At 36.8% G+C, this 18,670-nt stretch overlaps 1 protein-coding gene across 3 annotated transcripts in view; it reads right to left on the bottom strand.

Moving 5' to 3' along the window:
* Positions 1-13,324: 13,324 nt before the first annotated feature.
* DGKH (diacylglycerol kinase eta) overlaps positions 13,325-18,670 on the bottom strand; it is a 119,712-nt gene continuing 114,366 nt past the window's right edge. For all 3 annotated transcript variants that reach the window (XM_006752963.2, XM_015559489.1, XM_015559501.1), the window contains one exon: positions 13,325-16,872. In XM_006752963.2, the coding sequence (XP_006753026.1) occupies positions 16,820-16,872 (53 nt within the window). In that variant the 3' untranslated portion in view covers positions 13,325-16,819. The remainder of the gene's footprint in view (positions 16,873-18,670) is intronic.

Raw genomic sequence — 18,670 nt, 5'->3', positions numbered from 1 at the left:
GTCAGGCTGGCCAAGCCCCCCCGGTGATGGAAGCTCCCAGCCTCTCCTCTTTTTCTTTTTCTTTTTTTTATTCTGGGATTTATTAACCTTCTATAATTAAAACTTTGTAGCCTTGAGAGGAGCGCAGAGCTGGCCAGGGCAGGCGGGAGGGAAGCTTGGCCTCCTCCATTGCCAGGAGCAACCCAGCCTCCTGCTTGCTCCAGATCCGTGGCTGTCGGCCGCCATCTTGGTTGGGTTAATTTGCATTAACCCAATGATTATAGGCAGATGAATATTATCTTATAATTTTCACATGAGCACCAGGAGCTTTTATATTAGCTCCAGATTGTACTGAAGCCTGTTGCTCTGATTGGCTGGTGGGCATGGCTCAATGCATAGTGAAGGTACGGGCAATTTGCATGTTTGTCTTTTACTAGTGTAGATAGTTAAGCACTCAGGTACTTAGGGACAAGGGCTTAGGGTATTTGGCAGGTGCTGATTGGTGGTTCAATGTATAGTCCATATAAGGTACATGGTTAAGCACTCAGGTATTTCCGGGCTGCAGTTACATCATACTCCACCCATCAGTTCGGGGAGGGGAGGACCTATCACCTTTAATTTGTGGACTTCCTCTTGGTTGCTGGCAGCATGGGTTTGGGTGGGAGGGAGGCCTGGGTGGGAGAGGAGATATGCAAAGAACATGCTTTATCTAGGGTTGCTTCGTACTTAGTGAGTCAGTGTTACTCTTTTGAGAATAGGTAGTGCTCAATGCCCACATTTATCCAAAATGTCATTGCCAGAAGTAGAACCAGCTGGAGTTGTGAGAGGGTGTGAGGGTGTTTCAAATGGGGCTAATACTAAACTTGCAGGGTTGTTATGAACTAAACCTCAAACTAAGAAGTACTATACAAAAAAAAAGAAAAGAAAAAAAGAAGTACCATACAATGCTAGGATGCTACCATTGTGGTTGGCACCACATCCCAGCCTTGCTTTGGGAGCTCTGGACTGTCACATTTGTGAATGCAGCAGTGGTGGAACAAGGACTACCAGAGACAAAATGGGACCCAGGTCCTTGGACTACTGGGACAACTCTTCTTTCCAAAATAATAGTAACAATAATAAAAACAGAAAAATCTACTGTATTTAGATTTCCTCAATAAAAATTCTAATTTGCTAGCACTATTATTTATAGTCTGAATGATGTTGGTATCCTACCCCTCGATGTGATGGTACTAGGAGATGAAGCCCTTTGAAGAAGATTGAACTGTGAGAGCAGAGCCCTCATGAATGGGATCAGTGTCCTTAGGAAGAGACTCCAGAGAGCTCCCGAGCCCCTCCCACTAGGGGAGGACACAGGGAGAAGGTGGCAAGAAGCAGGAAGTGGGCTCTCACCAGACACTGGATTTCCTAGTGCCTTGGTCTTAGGCTTCCCAGCCTTCAGAATGATAATAAGTTTCAGTTCTTTAAAACCCAGCCACTCTATTGTATTGTTATAGCAGCCCAAAAGCACAACGACAGATAGCTGCCCATGTCACTGTCATTAGCTAGTTATTAAAAGAGCCAAGAGAAGTCAGAACTTGTTGGGCTGTCAGTTGGGAAGGAGAGGCCTGTTTGCTTCACCAGGAAGCTACAGCTTCACACGCCCTCCAGGGAGCCCTCAGTCCATTCCCCAGTGATCACTGGAGAAGGGATAGTACAAAGGGGGAGGTAAACACATTCCTAATAAAGTCAAAATGGTGCAGGGGGAGGTGCTTGACCTTAGAGGCCTGGGAAAAAGATAGTTGGAACTAATGCAAACCCAATTCCCCAGGACAGTCCTTCAAATATTTTAAAACAGTTCTTAATGTCCCATCTCATCTCCACCTTTACCCCCACTCCTTAGTCCTGATTTTCCTTCCCCAGCTCAAAGTCCTCTATTTCCTCAAGTATCCTTCCGGGCCAGCTTCTTGCCCTACTCTCCATTGAATAATGATCCTGTTCTTTTTTAATTTTTAAAAACACTGTATATATTTTTATTGATTTCAGAGTGGGAGAGGAGGGGATAGAAACATCAAAGAGAGAATCATTGATCAGGTGCCTCCTGCCCGTCCCACACTGAGGATCAAGCCTGCAACCCGGCATGTGTCCTGACCTGGAATCAAACCTCTTGGTCCCTAGGTTGACACTCAACCACTGAGCCACACTGGCCGGGAGACCTTGTAGTTCCTAAAGAAGAGTGCCTTATGAGGATTAATGGCCACTTATTGGACTGTTACCTCTCAGCTCTGAATACACCCTAAATGCTGGGTGTGGGGCTCTGCAATACAAATGGTATTGCTTCTTTGCCAGCTGGTTTCCTGCCCTTACTGCCACTGGGGACACAAGAGGGAAACCAGGAGGCAGAAGGCCTCACTCTTCCTGTTTGCTGTTGCTGCTGGCGTTGCCTGGCACCGGTTCGCACCCTGGTGGAGGCAGTTGGTCCCATTCTCCAGCTTCTTCCTTTGGCACCTCCACCCCCACCCCCAGAACCAGCTCCACTGCCCCCAGGCCCCAGGGGGAACCACCTGGACAGCACTCTTCCTCCCAGGCCCGAGTCCCGCTCTGTGGGGCCCTTTTCTGAGTTCCTGGGCATGTTCTCTGATGGCCTGAATCCACCAGGTCTGTATTTCCTTCCATGCCTCCCTCCAACATTGTCCTGTATTCCACAGGCATCCTAGTGACCTTACCCATAATGCCTAAACCTGAATTTCACCTTGGTACTTATTTTCCATTTGGTAGAAACCTGGAAATCTTCCCTCCTCCTCCTACAACTAGAGCCAGTCTCCATGCACAGGCCATTTCCACCTCAGTATTTCTCAGATGTTTCCTCTTTCCCATTTCCACTAAAACTTCCCTAAAAAGATCCCCACCATCTCTTGCTTAGATCTCTGCAACAGCCTCAAGCTGATCTCCATGTCCTCAACCCTCTGCAAGTCACTCCTACCACCGGCAGAGGTCACTGATCTGTCCAGGGCTCAAATCTGATTGCTCTGACCTGCCTCTGCTTCTCAAGTTCCATTCTGTGTCTCTTGCTGGACTCCTTTAGTTTCAGCAACACCCAGCTGTACTGCCAAGCTGCACAGCCACCTCAGGTCTCACACACATACTTGGCCTGACAAACTGCTTAAAACTCAACTCTGCCACCTCTTCAGGAAGGTGCCTCTGAACTTCTCTAGATCTTCCCTTCCTCTGTGCCCCTCATGTCCCGATGTACCTGGTGACATTTTTGTGTGTGTTGTTTTGTGTGGGTTTTTTTTTGTTAATCTTCACCCAAGGATATTTTTTTCCATTGATTTTTATAGAGTGGAAGGGAGGGGGAGAGACAGAGAAACACAGATGTGACAGAGACACATTGATTGGTTGCCTCCTGCACATGCCCTGGCTGGGCCAGGGCTTGAGCCTGCAACTGAGGTAGGTGTCCTTGACCGGGAATCGAATCCAGAAACCTTCAGTTGGAAGGCCGATGCTGTAATCACTGAGCCAAACCGGCTAGGGCCTGGTGACATATTTTTATCAATGCACACAACACTCTGTGTTCAGTAATATTTCTTCCTCATTAGACAGTAATCTCAAAGGGCTCCTCATCGATGGTTACCACTGCAGACAATGCCTGTCACATTTGGTTCTTATCACAAGTGTTTATTGGTGAACTTCAAGGACTTATTACTATAAGAATAAACCAAACTGTGTTTTACCATTAAGAATTCCCCCACCAGATGGAATCTTACTCAGCAATAAACAGAACTGAATTATTAGTACATGCAGGTTAAGCTAAATGGAAAAAAAGTCACAAATTTAGTAAATTTTAATAAAACATTCTTAAAATGAGAAATTTACAAAAGTAAAGATAGATTAAGAGTTGCTGGGGTGGAGGTGGGAGGGAAGTAGGTGTGGCAATACGAGGGGGCAATGCCAGGGACCCCTGTTGTGGATCCCTGTGGTGGGAGAACTGTTAGCATCTTGACTGTCAGTATCAACATCCTGGTTGTGACACTGTATTCTACGTTTGCAGGGTGGCAAATGAATGAAGGGCACACAAGATCTCTCTCTGCATTATTTCTTACAACTGTATGTGAGTCTACAATTATCTCAACATAAAAAGTTTAATTAAAAAAATAAGATTTCTCACCAGAAAGAACGTAGACATCACAAATTGTCCAAATGCATTCTTTTTATTTGAGAAGAATGATCTCAAGGCAGTGCCCTTTGGGAAAGGCATCTCTCATCATCATGTACATGGAGATCAACCGTAACTCTCAGCCAAGTACAAAAATACACGCATCAGTGACTCCCGTACAATAAATACACCATGCATCCCACAATAAAAGGCACAGAAAACTGGTCACTTAGTAGTCATAAAAATCGCTAGCTACATTATTAACAAAGCCACCCAAATTACCTGTATTAGGAACTGTAACAATATATTCCAAAGGTGAAAACACATAAAACATCTTTAAAATAGTATGCAATAAATATCTCAATTGTTGTATATATTTAAAAATTATGCCATTGTAAACAGCATGTAAACAAACAAAACACATTTTCCTACCATTATTAAAACTAATTAGAGCCAAAGTTATAACCTCTGCCCTGTCAGGTATATTTCACCGGCAAGTGTGCTAAGCAGTTAAAAGTTTCACTCTTTTCTGCAGCAAACAGAGCCCATTGTGTAATAAATAGACATGATCTGCATCTTTCAGATACAGTACAATTTCAAAACAGACTACCAAAATGTAGTAAACTCTTAACTATAAATAATATAGCAAAGGCTAAATTAAAACTATCTTTTCCAATGTAAGGGTCAAAAGAACTCTACTACTGTATTATGCTTTCAATATGATAATTAGAAGGCAAATAGTTACTGTGTATCTTTATCAAAAGGTAAAATCAATATGCTGAATATAAGGGGAAAGTATCTACCTAGCCATCTGAGCATCCTTCTTTTGTGGACCTTTTATAACATCCAAAAAAAGAGTAAAGTTGTTTCAGACTAAGAGTTTTCTTTTGCTAGAGAACATAGAAATGATTGATACTTTGTGCTGATGGGAAATGGCGACTTCAAAATAAGCTTATCAAAATGTAAATATACATACAAGGGTCTCCCCCCTCCCCCCATACTTACTGATAATTAAGATAACGGCAGTTTTTTTCCTGTCACAAAGGAACCCTATTGCCTATCAATAAATATTCAGTTAAGTTCATTTTTATAACTCCAAGATTTTTGTTTTGTTTCATCTATATCAGTATACTGTGGCACACAAATATGCTTAGTATGCTTACTATATGCTTAGATAAGTATGCTACCTGTTAAATATCACTCCTGACTCGCCAATAAAAATAACCGAGGTGGAAACAGCAACTCGTAAGCTCAAATGGAGCTTTTTACACCAGGAAGCATTACGTTACGTTTCCCTCTGCTGTGGGCTCACAATGCATACCCCATATATTTTGGTGTAAGTGTCATTAATAGGGACATATGCCTTTGTAAAATGGACTTGAAATGTTACTTATGTTCTACAAATCTATTAGTCTCCTGGATCACACATAGCAGTTACGGTTGTGGAAATGGCGTTCTACAGGTTTGATGAAAGATGTACTTGACAAGGGATGGGCAAAATTATTTGTGGATGATCTGAAAATACAAAAACTGTAGGCGTAAAAACGGGGTTACTTCTTTATGACACAGGATTTGTTAGTTTTTTGATTTGAAAAGAGACCACGTCTCTGAAATACCCTGAGAAATACTTGGTTTAAAAAAATGTCCTCCCAATTTCTTAAATGGATTGTAGAAAAATAATCATGAAAATAAACAAACTCTCCCAGGTAAGAGCTACGCCTTACTTTAGTTGTACCCCAACCTCTAATCAGGTGCCAAGAATAGAGCAGGCAGAAAAATGTCTATTAAGTGGGTGAAGGAAGAGGGCATTTAATTTAATTGCATACATTTTGGACTACTATTTAATTTTAGAAATGATTAACTTTAAAGAGCTTTTGGGTTAACCTTTACCATGATTTGGGGACACAGTCAAAAGGTTTTATAGAATCACAAAAGAAAACCAGGCCCCTGGTTGTTTGGGGTGAGTGTGGAAAAAGTACTACTAAATTTTCTAAGGTTTTTGAATTGCGTTTTTAGTATATCCTAAAATGAATAATATGAACCTATAGTGCACAGATAATAGTTTTTATTCTTTATACTGTATAATGGGTGAAAGTCACAAACAAGCCTTCTTACATTTGCATCAGAAAAAAAGTAAAATAGACATTAGCTACAAATGACCTGAAATCACACAAATTCAGTCAATATCTTTGGTTGAACATTATTTAAAAGAAAATTTCACCTTCATTATTGTTTTTTACTCTTTCTGAAGTCTCATTATTTTGTGTAGGTAATCAGTGTATGTGTTTATATAGATTGTATATACCGAATGTCTACAAAAGACAAAGATCACCTTTACGGCATATTTAGGAATTACAAATAAGAATTTGTCAGTTATGTGATTTTGATAAGCCTCATATTTAGAAACAAGAATTCAGACTTGGTAAGTGTCTCTGATGAATAGCTAACAAATGATTATCCTTCATAAAGTGACTGTTCTTCCCTGCTGTCCATCTTCTGTTGGTTTCCCAGAGTGTGTGTGTGCTCATGAAGACACTTAGACCTCATGTGGACTCTGAGAGAAGTCCAAGTTTTCACTTGTGATAGTATAAAACTATAGAAAAGTTTGGGTTCTCTATTTACATCATCCATTCAAAAACACTTATTAAAGTCCTATTATGTGGTAGCTAGATAGTGAGACTAGAAATTAAAAGAAAGGGAGAAATTTGGGGATGGGGGCAGGCATATAATATACAAAATTGTTGAAAAGTGATGTTATTTTAATAGAAAAAATTTCAAGATTCTATGGAGCATTTATGAACAGCTTAACTTGGCTTGAGGAATCTGAACTGAGTTTTGAATGAGTTGACGTATAGTATGTGATTATGCTGAGGACTAAGTTGTGGATGGTTCCAAATTCCCGGAAAATGGTGGGCAAGAATGCTTTAAAAAAAAGGGGGGGGGGTGGAAATTGGTAGGTGGGGATGCAAACAACTCAAGTTCATAGAGATCATTATCCATCATGCTAAAGAATTAGGATGCTATGTTGTAAAGAAAGGAGAGAGTATTTAAAAACTTTTAGCAAAGTGATGCAAAGCAAATTTGTTTTAGAAAGACCACTCTGTCAACCATAAGGAAGACAGACTAGAAGTGGTAGAATGAAGGTCAGGAAAGTGGTTACTGAAAAACAGAAAAAGAATAGGAGAGAAAAATGGTGAAAGGTTGTACTGATAAAAGCAATTATTGCCTTACCACAACTAATTAGAAATAGAATAAACTGCTGATTCAATTTTTGAGATGGACAAAAATGATATATGAAACTGCAGAAACACTGAAAAAAACTCTGATATATAGAATGCTTTTGTTTACACTGTCCAAAACCAAGATTAGGATTAAACATTGGTTTTGTTCCATGTTTTAGTTTATGAGTTTCCTGGAAGAAGACTATGTTGCTACGAAAACTGTGTCCTCTCTCAAAGCTTTCTGAAAGTTTTTCAGTAAAAGGAGAAGAAAAAAAAGAAAGAACTGCTCAAGTTTGCAATATTTCCATCCTCAACAGTATGTATATTAAAATCTGCTGCACAATTGAAATCTGTAAAAAGGGCCGGCTCTTAATAACATTATAATTAATTTTAATTATACTAAGGTCAACAGTATATTAGGTCATTGTGGGAAGCAAGTTCCCAAAACAATGATTTCTTCTTGTCACTATATCAAATTATTCCGGAATCATCAATGAAAGATCTGTCATTATGAAAACTAAGTTGTGCTAATAAGTCAGGTCAAAATACTATATGAATAAGTTCAGATTCTGTCTTTCCCCTTATGTCATACAGTTTTAGGGGAGGAGGATGCAATAGGAGCTCCAAGAGACCACATTATGCTATAAAAAAATACCATATTTTGCAAAGAAATCTTAAGTCAAGGATCAGATAGTGACTGAATTCAAATGTCAGGCAAAAATAAAGGCAAGTATTCATTTACCCTCATCTATATTTAATGATTTTAAGTAGGTTATTCTATTTTTTTTTCATTTAATTGCACTCAGGTTTGCATTATGATAATAATTAAGGCCATCTCTACTTTGGTCTTTTTACAGGAAGTTTTGAAGGTAATTTACATTAGGAAGTAGCACTCCACAGCCAGAGAATGTAGCCAGTGATTCATGCTTGGGATCAAATAGCAAGGAAACCATTCAGCATTCACTTAGTATAGGGAGTGATGTCACAAGGTAAGAGCGGTCCATTTTTTTTAACCACTGATTTAAAGAAACATTTTCCAAAAGAGAAAGAAAAAAGGAAGGAAGGAAGGAAAACATTTTCCTCTTTAGGGAGTTATTAATATAAGAAAAAATGTGAAGGTCTTAATTTTCACAGCTGTAAAATGGTTGTTTGGGGTGGGTGCAGAAAAAACCCCACTAAACTTGTGAAGATTTTAGAAGTGAGTTTTTAGTTGACCCTAAAATGAATAATACGAACCTGGAGTACACAGAGGAAAATACCCAAACCTACTCTGGTACTGATAGTACTAAGGTAAGTTCACTCTCATTGTAACAAAACTTCCTGTAAAAAGACTGAGCATCAAGGGATGTTAATTTGGAATTTTAATTTTCAAGCTTTAGTCTTGGAAGCTTTTCTTTATAACTCAAATGACAGTGGGAAAGAAATAATAAATTTAGGTATGATTCATGCTTACATAACCCCTTTTGCAAAAGAAAAATTCCCAAGTATTTATAACTGATAATATTATATGCCATGTCTAATTGGGGAAACTGAGGCACCAAAACATATAGTTTGTAGAAAGGAAACAGTGAGCCAGTGTCAAAGTCAGTTATGGAACCCAATATTATCTAAACCATATTCCTACCTCAAGAATCACAGAATTCAGCTCTGTGTGATATTATAAATTTTAATACTTTGTTTCAAATGAAAGGAAAATCTATCATTGCCAAAAATTTGAAGGCTTAGCAAAAACATGAAAATCTCTTTAGTCTGAATGCTATGGTCTGATCTATATTTACCTAAGCCCTTCTGACTAGTTCTCCCTATACCAATCACTAAGTTGAGAAAGCACAGACATTTGCCTCATGTAGGAAATGCAAAAGATTAGGTCATCCAAACTATCTGCTTCACTGACTTCTAAATTTCAACAGGAGAATGGGCCCCTGCATTCGCTGGTTACTTTGATAAAACAAATATGGTCTCATAGACTTCACCAGGGTGCCATTTTGTTTTTGTGGTATTGTACCTACCATACAACTCACACGTTTTGTGTTTCTATAATATAAAGTAAAAGATACCTAAATTTAAACTATTTCCAAATCTTTTCAAAAGAACTCAAGCTTCTTTTTCTTTTAATATCCATATGATGTTTCTCCCATAATTTTTTTCCTCTCTTCAATAATTGTACAATAGTAACATTAACAAAAACTGTCTTTAAAATTACAGTAAATTAATTCCTAATCTCCTATTATAGTGCTAAAATAGTTCACAATTCATCTACAGCTTACACTATAAGACAGTTGAATTTAGGGCTTGTTAAAGTGATTTCTTTGGTATATAACACTGCCTCACATTAAGTCAGAACAGTTTTATTTTCTTTCTTGAAAACGTGATTTTATTCTGTGTGGTATGTTGTGCCATTATGGTTTAGATTTTTAGTTTTTTAATTAGTTGAATAGAGAATGTTTTTAAACAAAAATAATTCAGAACTCAAATGCCATTGATGTAATTGACAGAAACAAATCATTATCCACCATGGTTACTATTTGTAAAGTAGCCTAGATTCAAATGCAATCATTGTGAAAAATATACAGCCTGGAACCTAGAGCTAGCTGCTGGAGGTATGTGAGATTTTTTTGGGTTCAAGTTTCTTAATGTGCATTTGAATTTCATACTGGCAGTATAATCACTGAGATTTCTTTTACAACAAATACATAAGAAAATAAGTTCTGACTTGAAGATAAACTATATGCAGATTGGCAAAAAATAGCAGAATGGGATCATGGCTACATTAAATCCTAATAATGGTGATTCCATTTTGGCTTTATGCCATTTTTCATATTTATTTTAAACAAAATTATTTTTTAACATTCAGTTATCTACACCTTTTTTTTTTTTTAACAAGGAAATAAACTGGGCATCTGTTTGACAGAAATGAGTACTTCAAGTATGCAAGTAATTCATTAACAGAGCTATTACACTCTAAGCAACAGCAGTTACAAGAAAAGGGCTAGAATATGCATTTGTATAAAGATTAAATTTCACAACATAATAAATAAATGCACTGATTTATACAATTTGTGAAAATCTTCTACAGATAATTACAAGTAATACTGTCTATGTTGACTTTGCTGATAACAGCACTTAGATATTCAAAGGTAAAATCTTGCCCCCAAAGCCACAAAATATACAAAGCTGGTTTGTTATTAAATATTTTGTCTGCCAAAGTCCAGCAAACTAAAATACATCTTGGCAGTTTGAATACCCAGCATGATAATTATTTTGGTACAAAAGATAGAACAATTTTAATAGGAAAATTAATAAAATCAATAAAAGGAGAAACCTGTTGTATAAATAGACATTTTAACAAAAGTGAGACTTTTATCTCACTTAAGAGAAAAAAAAGTTTGATTAAACTTAAACATTTGAAAATAATTACCATGTTTTCCCAGCTCTAGTCAAATATATTACTTCAATTTATTAATCATCTTCAATATACAATATATAACTCACAAAACTGGGAATGTTACAATACCAAAACCTTTCACAGCACTAGTTACCAGTTACCAGAACTGTAAGAAATCTTTAGTTACATATCAGCTTAATAGTTAGAATATAGAAGTAGACATGGCTAAGCTGTGGTAAACAATAGTGCAATCAAACAGTAAGGACCACAAAATATATTCTTTTTCCTTTTTAGCTTGTATATCTAACTGCATTATCTTACTTCAATGGCATCATTAACTGAGTATAAAACTTATCTTAATACATTTTAAAGTAACCCTATATTACTTTAAGTTTGGCTATTTTACTCTTGAAATGCATTTCCTATGAAATACTGAGACTATTAATAAATTCTTATGCCATGAATAACTTGTAGCTAAAATGAAATAATTTAAAGTTTTTAGAACTTTTAAGTAGTGGCTTTGTTTGTATTTTTCCAACTAAAACTTGGAAGTGCATAAAAAATTAAGAGAGGATATAAATATATGTAAATAGAATATCTTAAGTACATGAAGGAAGTTAATCTCTTCACCTATATTAGTAATATGATTTTTTTAAAAACATTGTTACTGAGCTTAATGCACTCTCAGTTACTCTGCTATACCTCCTTTTTTGAAAAATAACAAAAAGAAGTATACAAATAGATACAGTCCAGCTGTCTTTTATCTCACTGTTCTTTGTAATAATAAATCTTTACAGTTTTTTTTATCCTAACAGAAATATCTCTAAACAAAACTTGGAGGAAATAGTAAAGAGAAAACAACAATAAAGATTAAAAATTAGTGCTTTGCTTATTATAAAGCCAATTATCATGGCCTTTTAGAAGTTTTGGTTGTTTCTTTAGGAAGGTATCCTACATGCTATCCATGTGATGCAGAGACTGCTATATGGAAGTCACTGGGGAGATGCCACAGCAGAGACAAACAAGTCCCAGGCCCCATTGCACTTGGCATGGATGGTGAGCAGAGAGGGCAAGGGAGAGGCATGGCACCCAAGCACTGGGACCTCCTGGGAGTCTGACAGTATTTGAGGAATCTTCACTTCTCATTCTTTTCAGCTGATTTGAAGAGCTTGATCTTTTAAAACTGCCACTTGTATCATCAATCTCTAAACCCACTGTTTTATCCAAATTTCATCTGAAAAATACAGGATGACTTTACAGGGATGGGGGGAGGACAGGAGAGATCCTAGATATCAAGGTTGAGACAGCTTTTATGGCTTAATGAGAAGCTATACCCTTACAGAATTCACATCTACATAACACAAAAGTCCAATATGTTGTCAGCCCAGTCAGAGATAATAGATCACTTACTTTAGAAGGATGTATAGAACTTTGCACTATAATTTTCTAAGTCATGCTTTGCATGAGTATTTCCTTCCTCAATTCCTGTTAAAAATTACTTCCATGAAGATTAAAGTAGTGCCCTCTTTATTCATGAAAATTAGATAAAGTATCTCTCAAAATGTATCAATATGTACACATTAAGTGAAGGATTATTAACCAAAAGCCATCAGGAAAGATCTTATTGTAGAATTAAATAATTTTTATTTTCAAAGTCAAGAATATGATAAAGTATTTTCAGGCACTATTTTAAGGAATGATTAGCTACCTGAAAATAAAGATAAGTTAGCATAATTAACAGACTTAGTCTAGCAAACAAATGCTTTCTCTGAGGGCTTTAATGACACATTTACTTTATTTGCAATCTTGGGTTTTCATGACTAATGATTCATTTAATGTGTGTGTGCTGCCGTGTTCTCAAGCATGAACTATGTCAACAGGATAATCTACTGATAAGAGAAAGTGAAGTTATAAGAAACTGACCCAGTCTTTACTTGTCTCAGTACATATTCTTCTGAAAATATTTCCTGTTACTTAAGTTGTGAACAAATGAGAATGCCACATGAGCAACAAACTGAGTGAATGCAGATTGTTAGTGACTAAGATGTGGGGTGAGGGGCTGGAGAGAGGCCAGCTGTGTTTGTTAGCCAATTTCCTGTGTTCCACCTTCACTACCAAAATATAATAACTGGGTAGGTAGGGTTCATCTAGAGCCAGAATTAGGAATATGGGTGGAGAAGAAAGCTCAGTTAGGGCGATAAATGAGGAGAATAAATGAGTTTTAACTGATTTCTAGGATTAGCTAGAGAAGCGATATGAAACAGTGGGTTGGGGAATGAGCTATTTTGAGCATCTTTTAAAGACCAGAAATCCCTAATATCTAGGAGGAATAAAACATATTTAGGTTAGTGCTAATCACCTGACGAATCTTGTTCCAAGGTTTAGACTCAGTAGGTCTGGAGTAAACCTAAGAATCTGCCTTTCTATAAGTTTCCAGGAGATAAGGATGCTGCTGGTCCATGGACTACATTTTGGGTAGCAATGCTCTAGACCAGAGGTGGGGAACCTTTTTTCTGCCAAGGGCCATTGGGATATTTATAACATCATTTGCAAAACATAGAAAATCATCAACTTAAAAATCAGTCTACTGTATTTGGTTAAACATTTAATGAACTCACCCTTAATGCTTTGGCAGGCCAGATGTTCCCCACCTCTGCTCTAGGCCAATGCTATCTGGTAAAGTTTTTGCAATGATGTATATACTCAACATCTGTTAGTCCACTGTGGCCATTGAGCACTTGAAATGTAGCTAGTGCACATGAGAAACTCAATTTCTACATAAAGTAATTTAGATTTAAATGGCCACTTGAGCCTAGTGGCTATGACATCGGACAGCACAGGTCTAGACATTCGCGGGATGACTCCTTTCTTAGTCACAGCAATGTGTATCATAGTTCCCAATTACCTAATCCACTAATTCACTTAAATTAACGTTTCCTTTTATTAAATACAAACTGTAAAGTTAGTTTCTTTATATTGTCTTCTTCCTAAAATTTTGCTAGATGACCCACAATGAGTGCTCAGGCAAGGAGAGATGAAAGGAGCCATTTTGCAGTGGGACAGTTGATGAGGAAAGGGTAATATATGGCAGTGAGAATTTGAGCAACCATCATATACTGGGCACATGGGAAAACGTGAAGCCAGGAACTGGGAAAGAAATTCAGAGAGGGAGGTGGACACATGGTGCAATACAGAAACCCACGCCTGAAACCGATATGTTCATGTTGACCAATGTCACCCCAATAAATTTAAATTAAAAAAAGAAATAAACTCAGAAAAAATAACAGAAATAAAAGGGAGGTGGAAAGACGCTGAAGAGAAAAATTAAGTTTACACTGAAATTCTACCTAGGCCTGACTCTGTCCCTTTCCTTCTTGAAAAGCACGTTCTTCCTCAGAAAAATGAGACTGAAAGGAAGTGGATTTTGGTTGTGATTCCTTGCCATCCCTCCCAAATTCTCTGCATGTGTGAGCCTAGCAGAGAGGAAAGGTAGCCATTACAGCTCAGCTAGTGCGTGGACTAGCACCGGGGCCTCACCTGCACTCCCCAGAGCTGTAATCAGACCCCCTAGAGAAATTCTTCATCCTGTTTTCTTTGTAACCCCATCTATTACAAGAAGCTGGTTCCTCTGTGACACTGCCAGGTGCCTAAGGAGGCTCTGAGGGCACTACCCTGGCAAACAGGTGTGAGTGAAGTCATTTGAATCCTACACAACTCCACATGACAAAATGTACCAGGAAATGTGCTATCATTCAACAAAAAAGATATCGAAATGGTCATTTTAAAGGATTCCCCTCATCTAAGAGCCACTTGCAGGAGAATTCTACCTACCTAAAGATTCCATTAACTGAGGTTTTACAGTAAATATAAGAGATGGTATCTAAGATTGAAAGATCAACATCAAACCAAAAAGTTCAGTCATTTATATCTTCCTTTTCCATTCTGAAAATGTAATAGCTTAAGAATCTTCTCTATTGGCAAAGAGGTATTTGAGGAAGTGAAAATCAATAAAGATCTTTATATTAATTCATTCTTGTCTAGAGTTCCCACCTCCTTGCTGGATAGGGAGACCGGGCATGTGTTTTATTTTCCCAGGGAAGTGTCTGGAAGAGCAGGACATCGTGCAGGCTGGGGGGCAGGGGACAGGGGACTAAAAAAGGAACTGGAAAAGGCCTGTGATTTCTTAGGTGTGGGTAACATTAACATTTTAAGTGAGTAACTTTTTACACTATTAAGCTACCTGGTATAATTCTCTTTGGAAAATTTCCACTAATTCACAACTGAGGTAAAATATATAGTCAGACACACTTGGTCATGAACCTACCTATCAGGTTTATTTATTTTTAAGATATCCAAATTTTGTGATTTTTCTAGTAGTTAGAGACTAAAGTTGTAAATAAGAATAAAATGTCAAATAATTAAACTTCTTTGATATAATTAAATTATGTCTGACAATAGTTCATTTTAATGCTTTCCCATTTATATTTCTCTTTAAGCATTCAGCAAATAATTGTCTAGAAAATATCAATGAGAGCATATTTTGTGATTATAAGCATGAATATGCATATAATGTATATGGGTGTATATACATATATGTGTGTATATGTATATATGCGTGTGTATATATTCCTATTGAGCACCTACCTAAAACGTTACTTTATGAAAATTGTCACCACTGGGTCAGTACAGTACCCTGCTTACTTCTTGTATATAGAAGATTTTTAAATATTATAATTAATTTTTGGCATATAATATCTAAAAAGAGATTATTTGAAGGTATTTTGTGACTGGTTGATATGTATGCTTTTGGCTTTCAAAGATTTGATAATTGCAATGTTGACTCCTAATGAGCTACACTGAAGTATGATGGTTAGAAAAAGAAAATAATATCTACCTGATAAGATATAAGAATTACATGAGATAATAATAATAATGTAAAGGCCTTTAAAAATTTTAAATTTCTCTTGTTGGGAGGAAGTTCATGTCAAGCATAACTTTAGCTAGTGGGTGAGTCTGGGTGAGTGATCAGTATACAAACCACAGTTGAGACGTTGAAGAAATTCCTGGATGTCAACAGTTACTATATATAAATGCAAACACAGCAGTAAGTAATTATTAAATTGAAATGGAAAAATAAGAACAAATGTGGAAAATTTGGTTTGGAAAGCATAATGTTGTTAGACAACAGAATGTGTAATTTTATGAAACTATCCAGGGAATTTTCTTAATGTGCATACCTACTCTTTATGATAGGTTGACAAAAATTGGCTTGCCTAAAATGTTTATCATTTGTTGATTATGGCATAGACACATGTTCACAAATTCTTAGATAGAGAATATTTATGCAAAGTCCACATCAAAGAACAGAAAAGTGCCTATAGCTAACAAAAAGGTACTTAGGTAGTAATAAATTAATCCCATTAAAACTGACATTAACACTAAGTTTTACAATAGTAGATGTTGGACATGCAAGAAAGAGACAATTCAGGCAGCAACACCGTGCATTAAGATTTGCGTTCATTCATTCATAGTATTTGAGGGATTTTAACCCTATTATTTGACCACAGGACACTAGGAATCTGAGGTGATACCAATCTAACATTCAAAACACATCTTTATATATCTTAGTCCTCTAACCAACGATTTTCAGGAGGAAGCCAATGCCTCCAATAATGAGACCTAAGAAGTTTTAGCCATACACTATTATGTGAGTGCACAGTAAGACCATTCCATCTGACCAGGTTTAAGGAAAGCAAACATTCTGCAATTTCACCTTTTGTACAATGCAATTGTCTCATCATACTGTTTTACTTATATGAGCAAATTTGAACATATCAGGTTTGCACAGTAAGAAAATAGCTTTGTGGAATGTATTTTTTGGCACAAAAATATTTTCTAATACCTCAAATCAAAATTTTCACCAATGGCAAAATATCAAGCCATGGAGGTGCTTCAGTGGTGCTTACTTATCTGGGCAGAAAACTACACGAACAGTCAACTGCTTCCAAGGACTTTGTATTAAGTAGCAATTACTTTCCTTCTAAGGAATAGCACCGATATGATTACACCTCAGACTGGGGAGGGCTCCTTCCAAGCTCTTTAATTCCCTGGAGAATTCGCTTCATATGACCCACTTTCGATATCCCCAGGTCCTAAACGAAAAAGGAAAAAAAAAAAGAGGTGGGAAGGTAGAGAAAGAAGTTTATTGACAAGAGAAAATTGGAGATTAAATATTAAGCTTATAATTAGCATTCACTTCATTTACTTTAGTTTATATTTAATGATTCAGGAAGTAAAAGCTAAAAAATAAGTTTACAAAACAAAAATAACCTGACACTGAAAAAATACCAACCAATAAAATACACAAACTCTTAAATGTACATTCTCATGAATTATATACAATGGCAGTTCTTCTAGAGTCTAAATTAGTTTCTCTTTGCTCTTCTTTTCTTAAGAAACACAGGTCCATTTGGGATCTCTGTGAAATGCTAGGTGTGACACATGGGTATCCACATTAGCCTCCAGGCAACTACACACTTCCTTGGTAAAGTGAACTTAAACGTGAGGCCTAATCCTGAAGGAAGACACCAGTGCCCATTACCTACATTTGGAACACAAATGCAGTTAGTTGCAGCTGCACCCACAGTCTTTGATTTCTGGGGAATATTTAAGTATTCCTCACACTTTGTAATGTATAAGTGTAAAAAATTTCTTAGACATAGGTATCTGTGGGTTGGTGTTTTTCCTCCACCTCTTTTGGCTCCTTTCCCTCAGAACTCTTCTCATTTCTTAAAGAATTATTTTCTATAAAGAACCAAGATTCAATGGTTAATTTTCAGAAATGGATGCTGATTGCAGAGTGTGTAGCACAGAGCAGGCACTTAGCAAATAAACACCTGCTGCAGGAATGAATGAAAGCCATCTAAGAGAGCCATAATATTCACTATCTGAGAAACTAAATGAAAGGGTGATGGCCTCCAAACACGACAGCCTTCTTCAGGTGTAAGGGGCATAATATGTGAAGTGGAATATTTAACTTTACAAAAGAGTTTAAAATATTTGAAAATTAATAAAATGATTAATTCCAAAGCAGCCTAGAAAACAGGATACGGTACCACAAGATTATTTTTCTGAGAAGATAAAAATTCCAAATATCCACTTTGTTCTGCAGACTAAGAGCACTGTTTACTTTTAAATGAAATAGATCAACCTGTTTTAAGTACACACACACACACACACACACACACACACACACACGCAGTTTCTCCATAAACTTTATGAGCAATCTGAATTCCATAGCAGCAGTGTTCCTGAAGCCTCTGAATCCTTCTGGAAAATACTCTTTCCATAGCCAGTGCTCTTTTCAAGCTTGAGATAATTTCAGGGTAAAATTCTTACAATATTTAACTGACCCTGAAAAATATTTTCTCATATGACACCAGGTCATCCACAATCAGTCTTAAGGCAACTATATATTTTCCTTGCTTTTGCTAAAATAACAAAAGCAAGGTCAAATCCTAGAGGAAGATTAAATTGCATTTATAGTTGTATTCAGATTCTTTGATTTGCGTGGAATATTTAATATCCTTTATGCTTTGTGATAACATAGTTACCTGGGGAAGCAACCCAAGTGCCTATTAATAGATGAGTGGGTAGAAAGTTGTGGTACATATGTAGAATGGAATATTACTTAGCCATAAAAAAGGAATGAAATCTTACCATTTACAACAGCATTGATGGACCTAGAGGTTATTAGACTAAGTGAAATAAGACGGAGCAAGACCATATATTTTCATTTACATGTGGAATTTAAAGAACAAAATTAATTTACAAACAAAATTGAAACAGACTCACAGATGTACAGAAAAGACTGATGTTTGCCAGATGGAAGAGGGGTTAGGAGATGGGTGAAAAAGATAAAGGGATTAAGATGTGTAAATTGATAGTTCC

Source organism: Myotis davidii, unplaced genomic scaffold, assembly GCF_000327345.1.
Source record: "Myotis davidii unplaced genomic scaffold, ASM32734v1 scaffold70, whole genome shotgun sequence".
Lineage (NCBI taxonomy): Eukaryota > Metazoa > Chordata > Mammalia > Chiroptera > Vespertilionidae > Myotis > Myotis davidii.
This window is presented reverse-complemented; position numbering and strand designations above follow the sequence as displayed.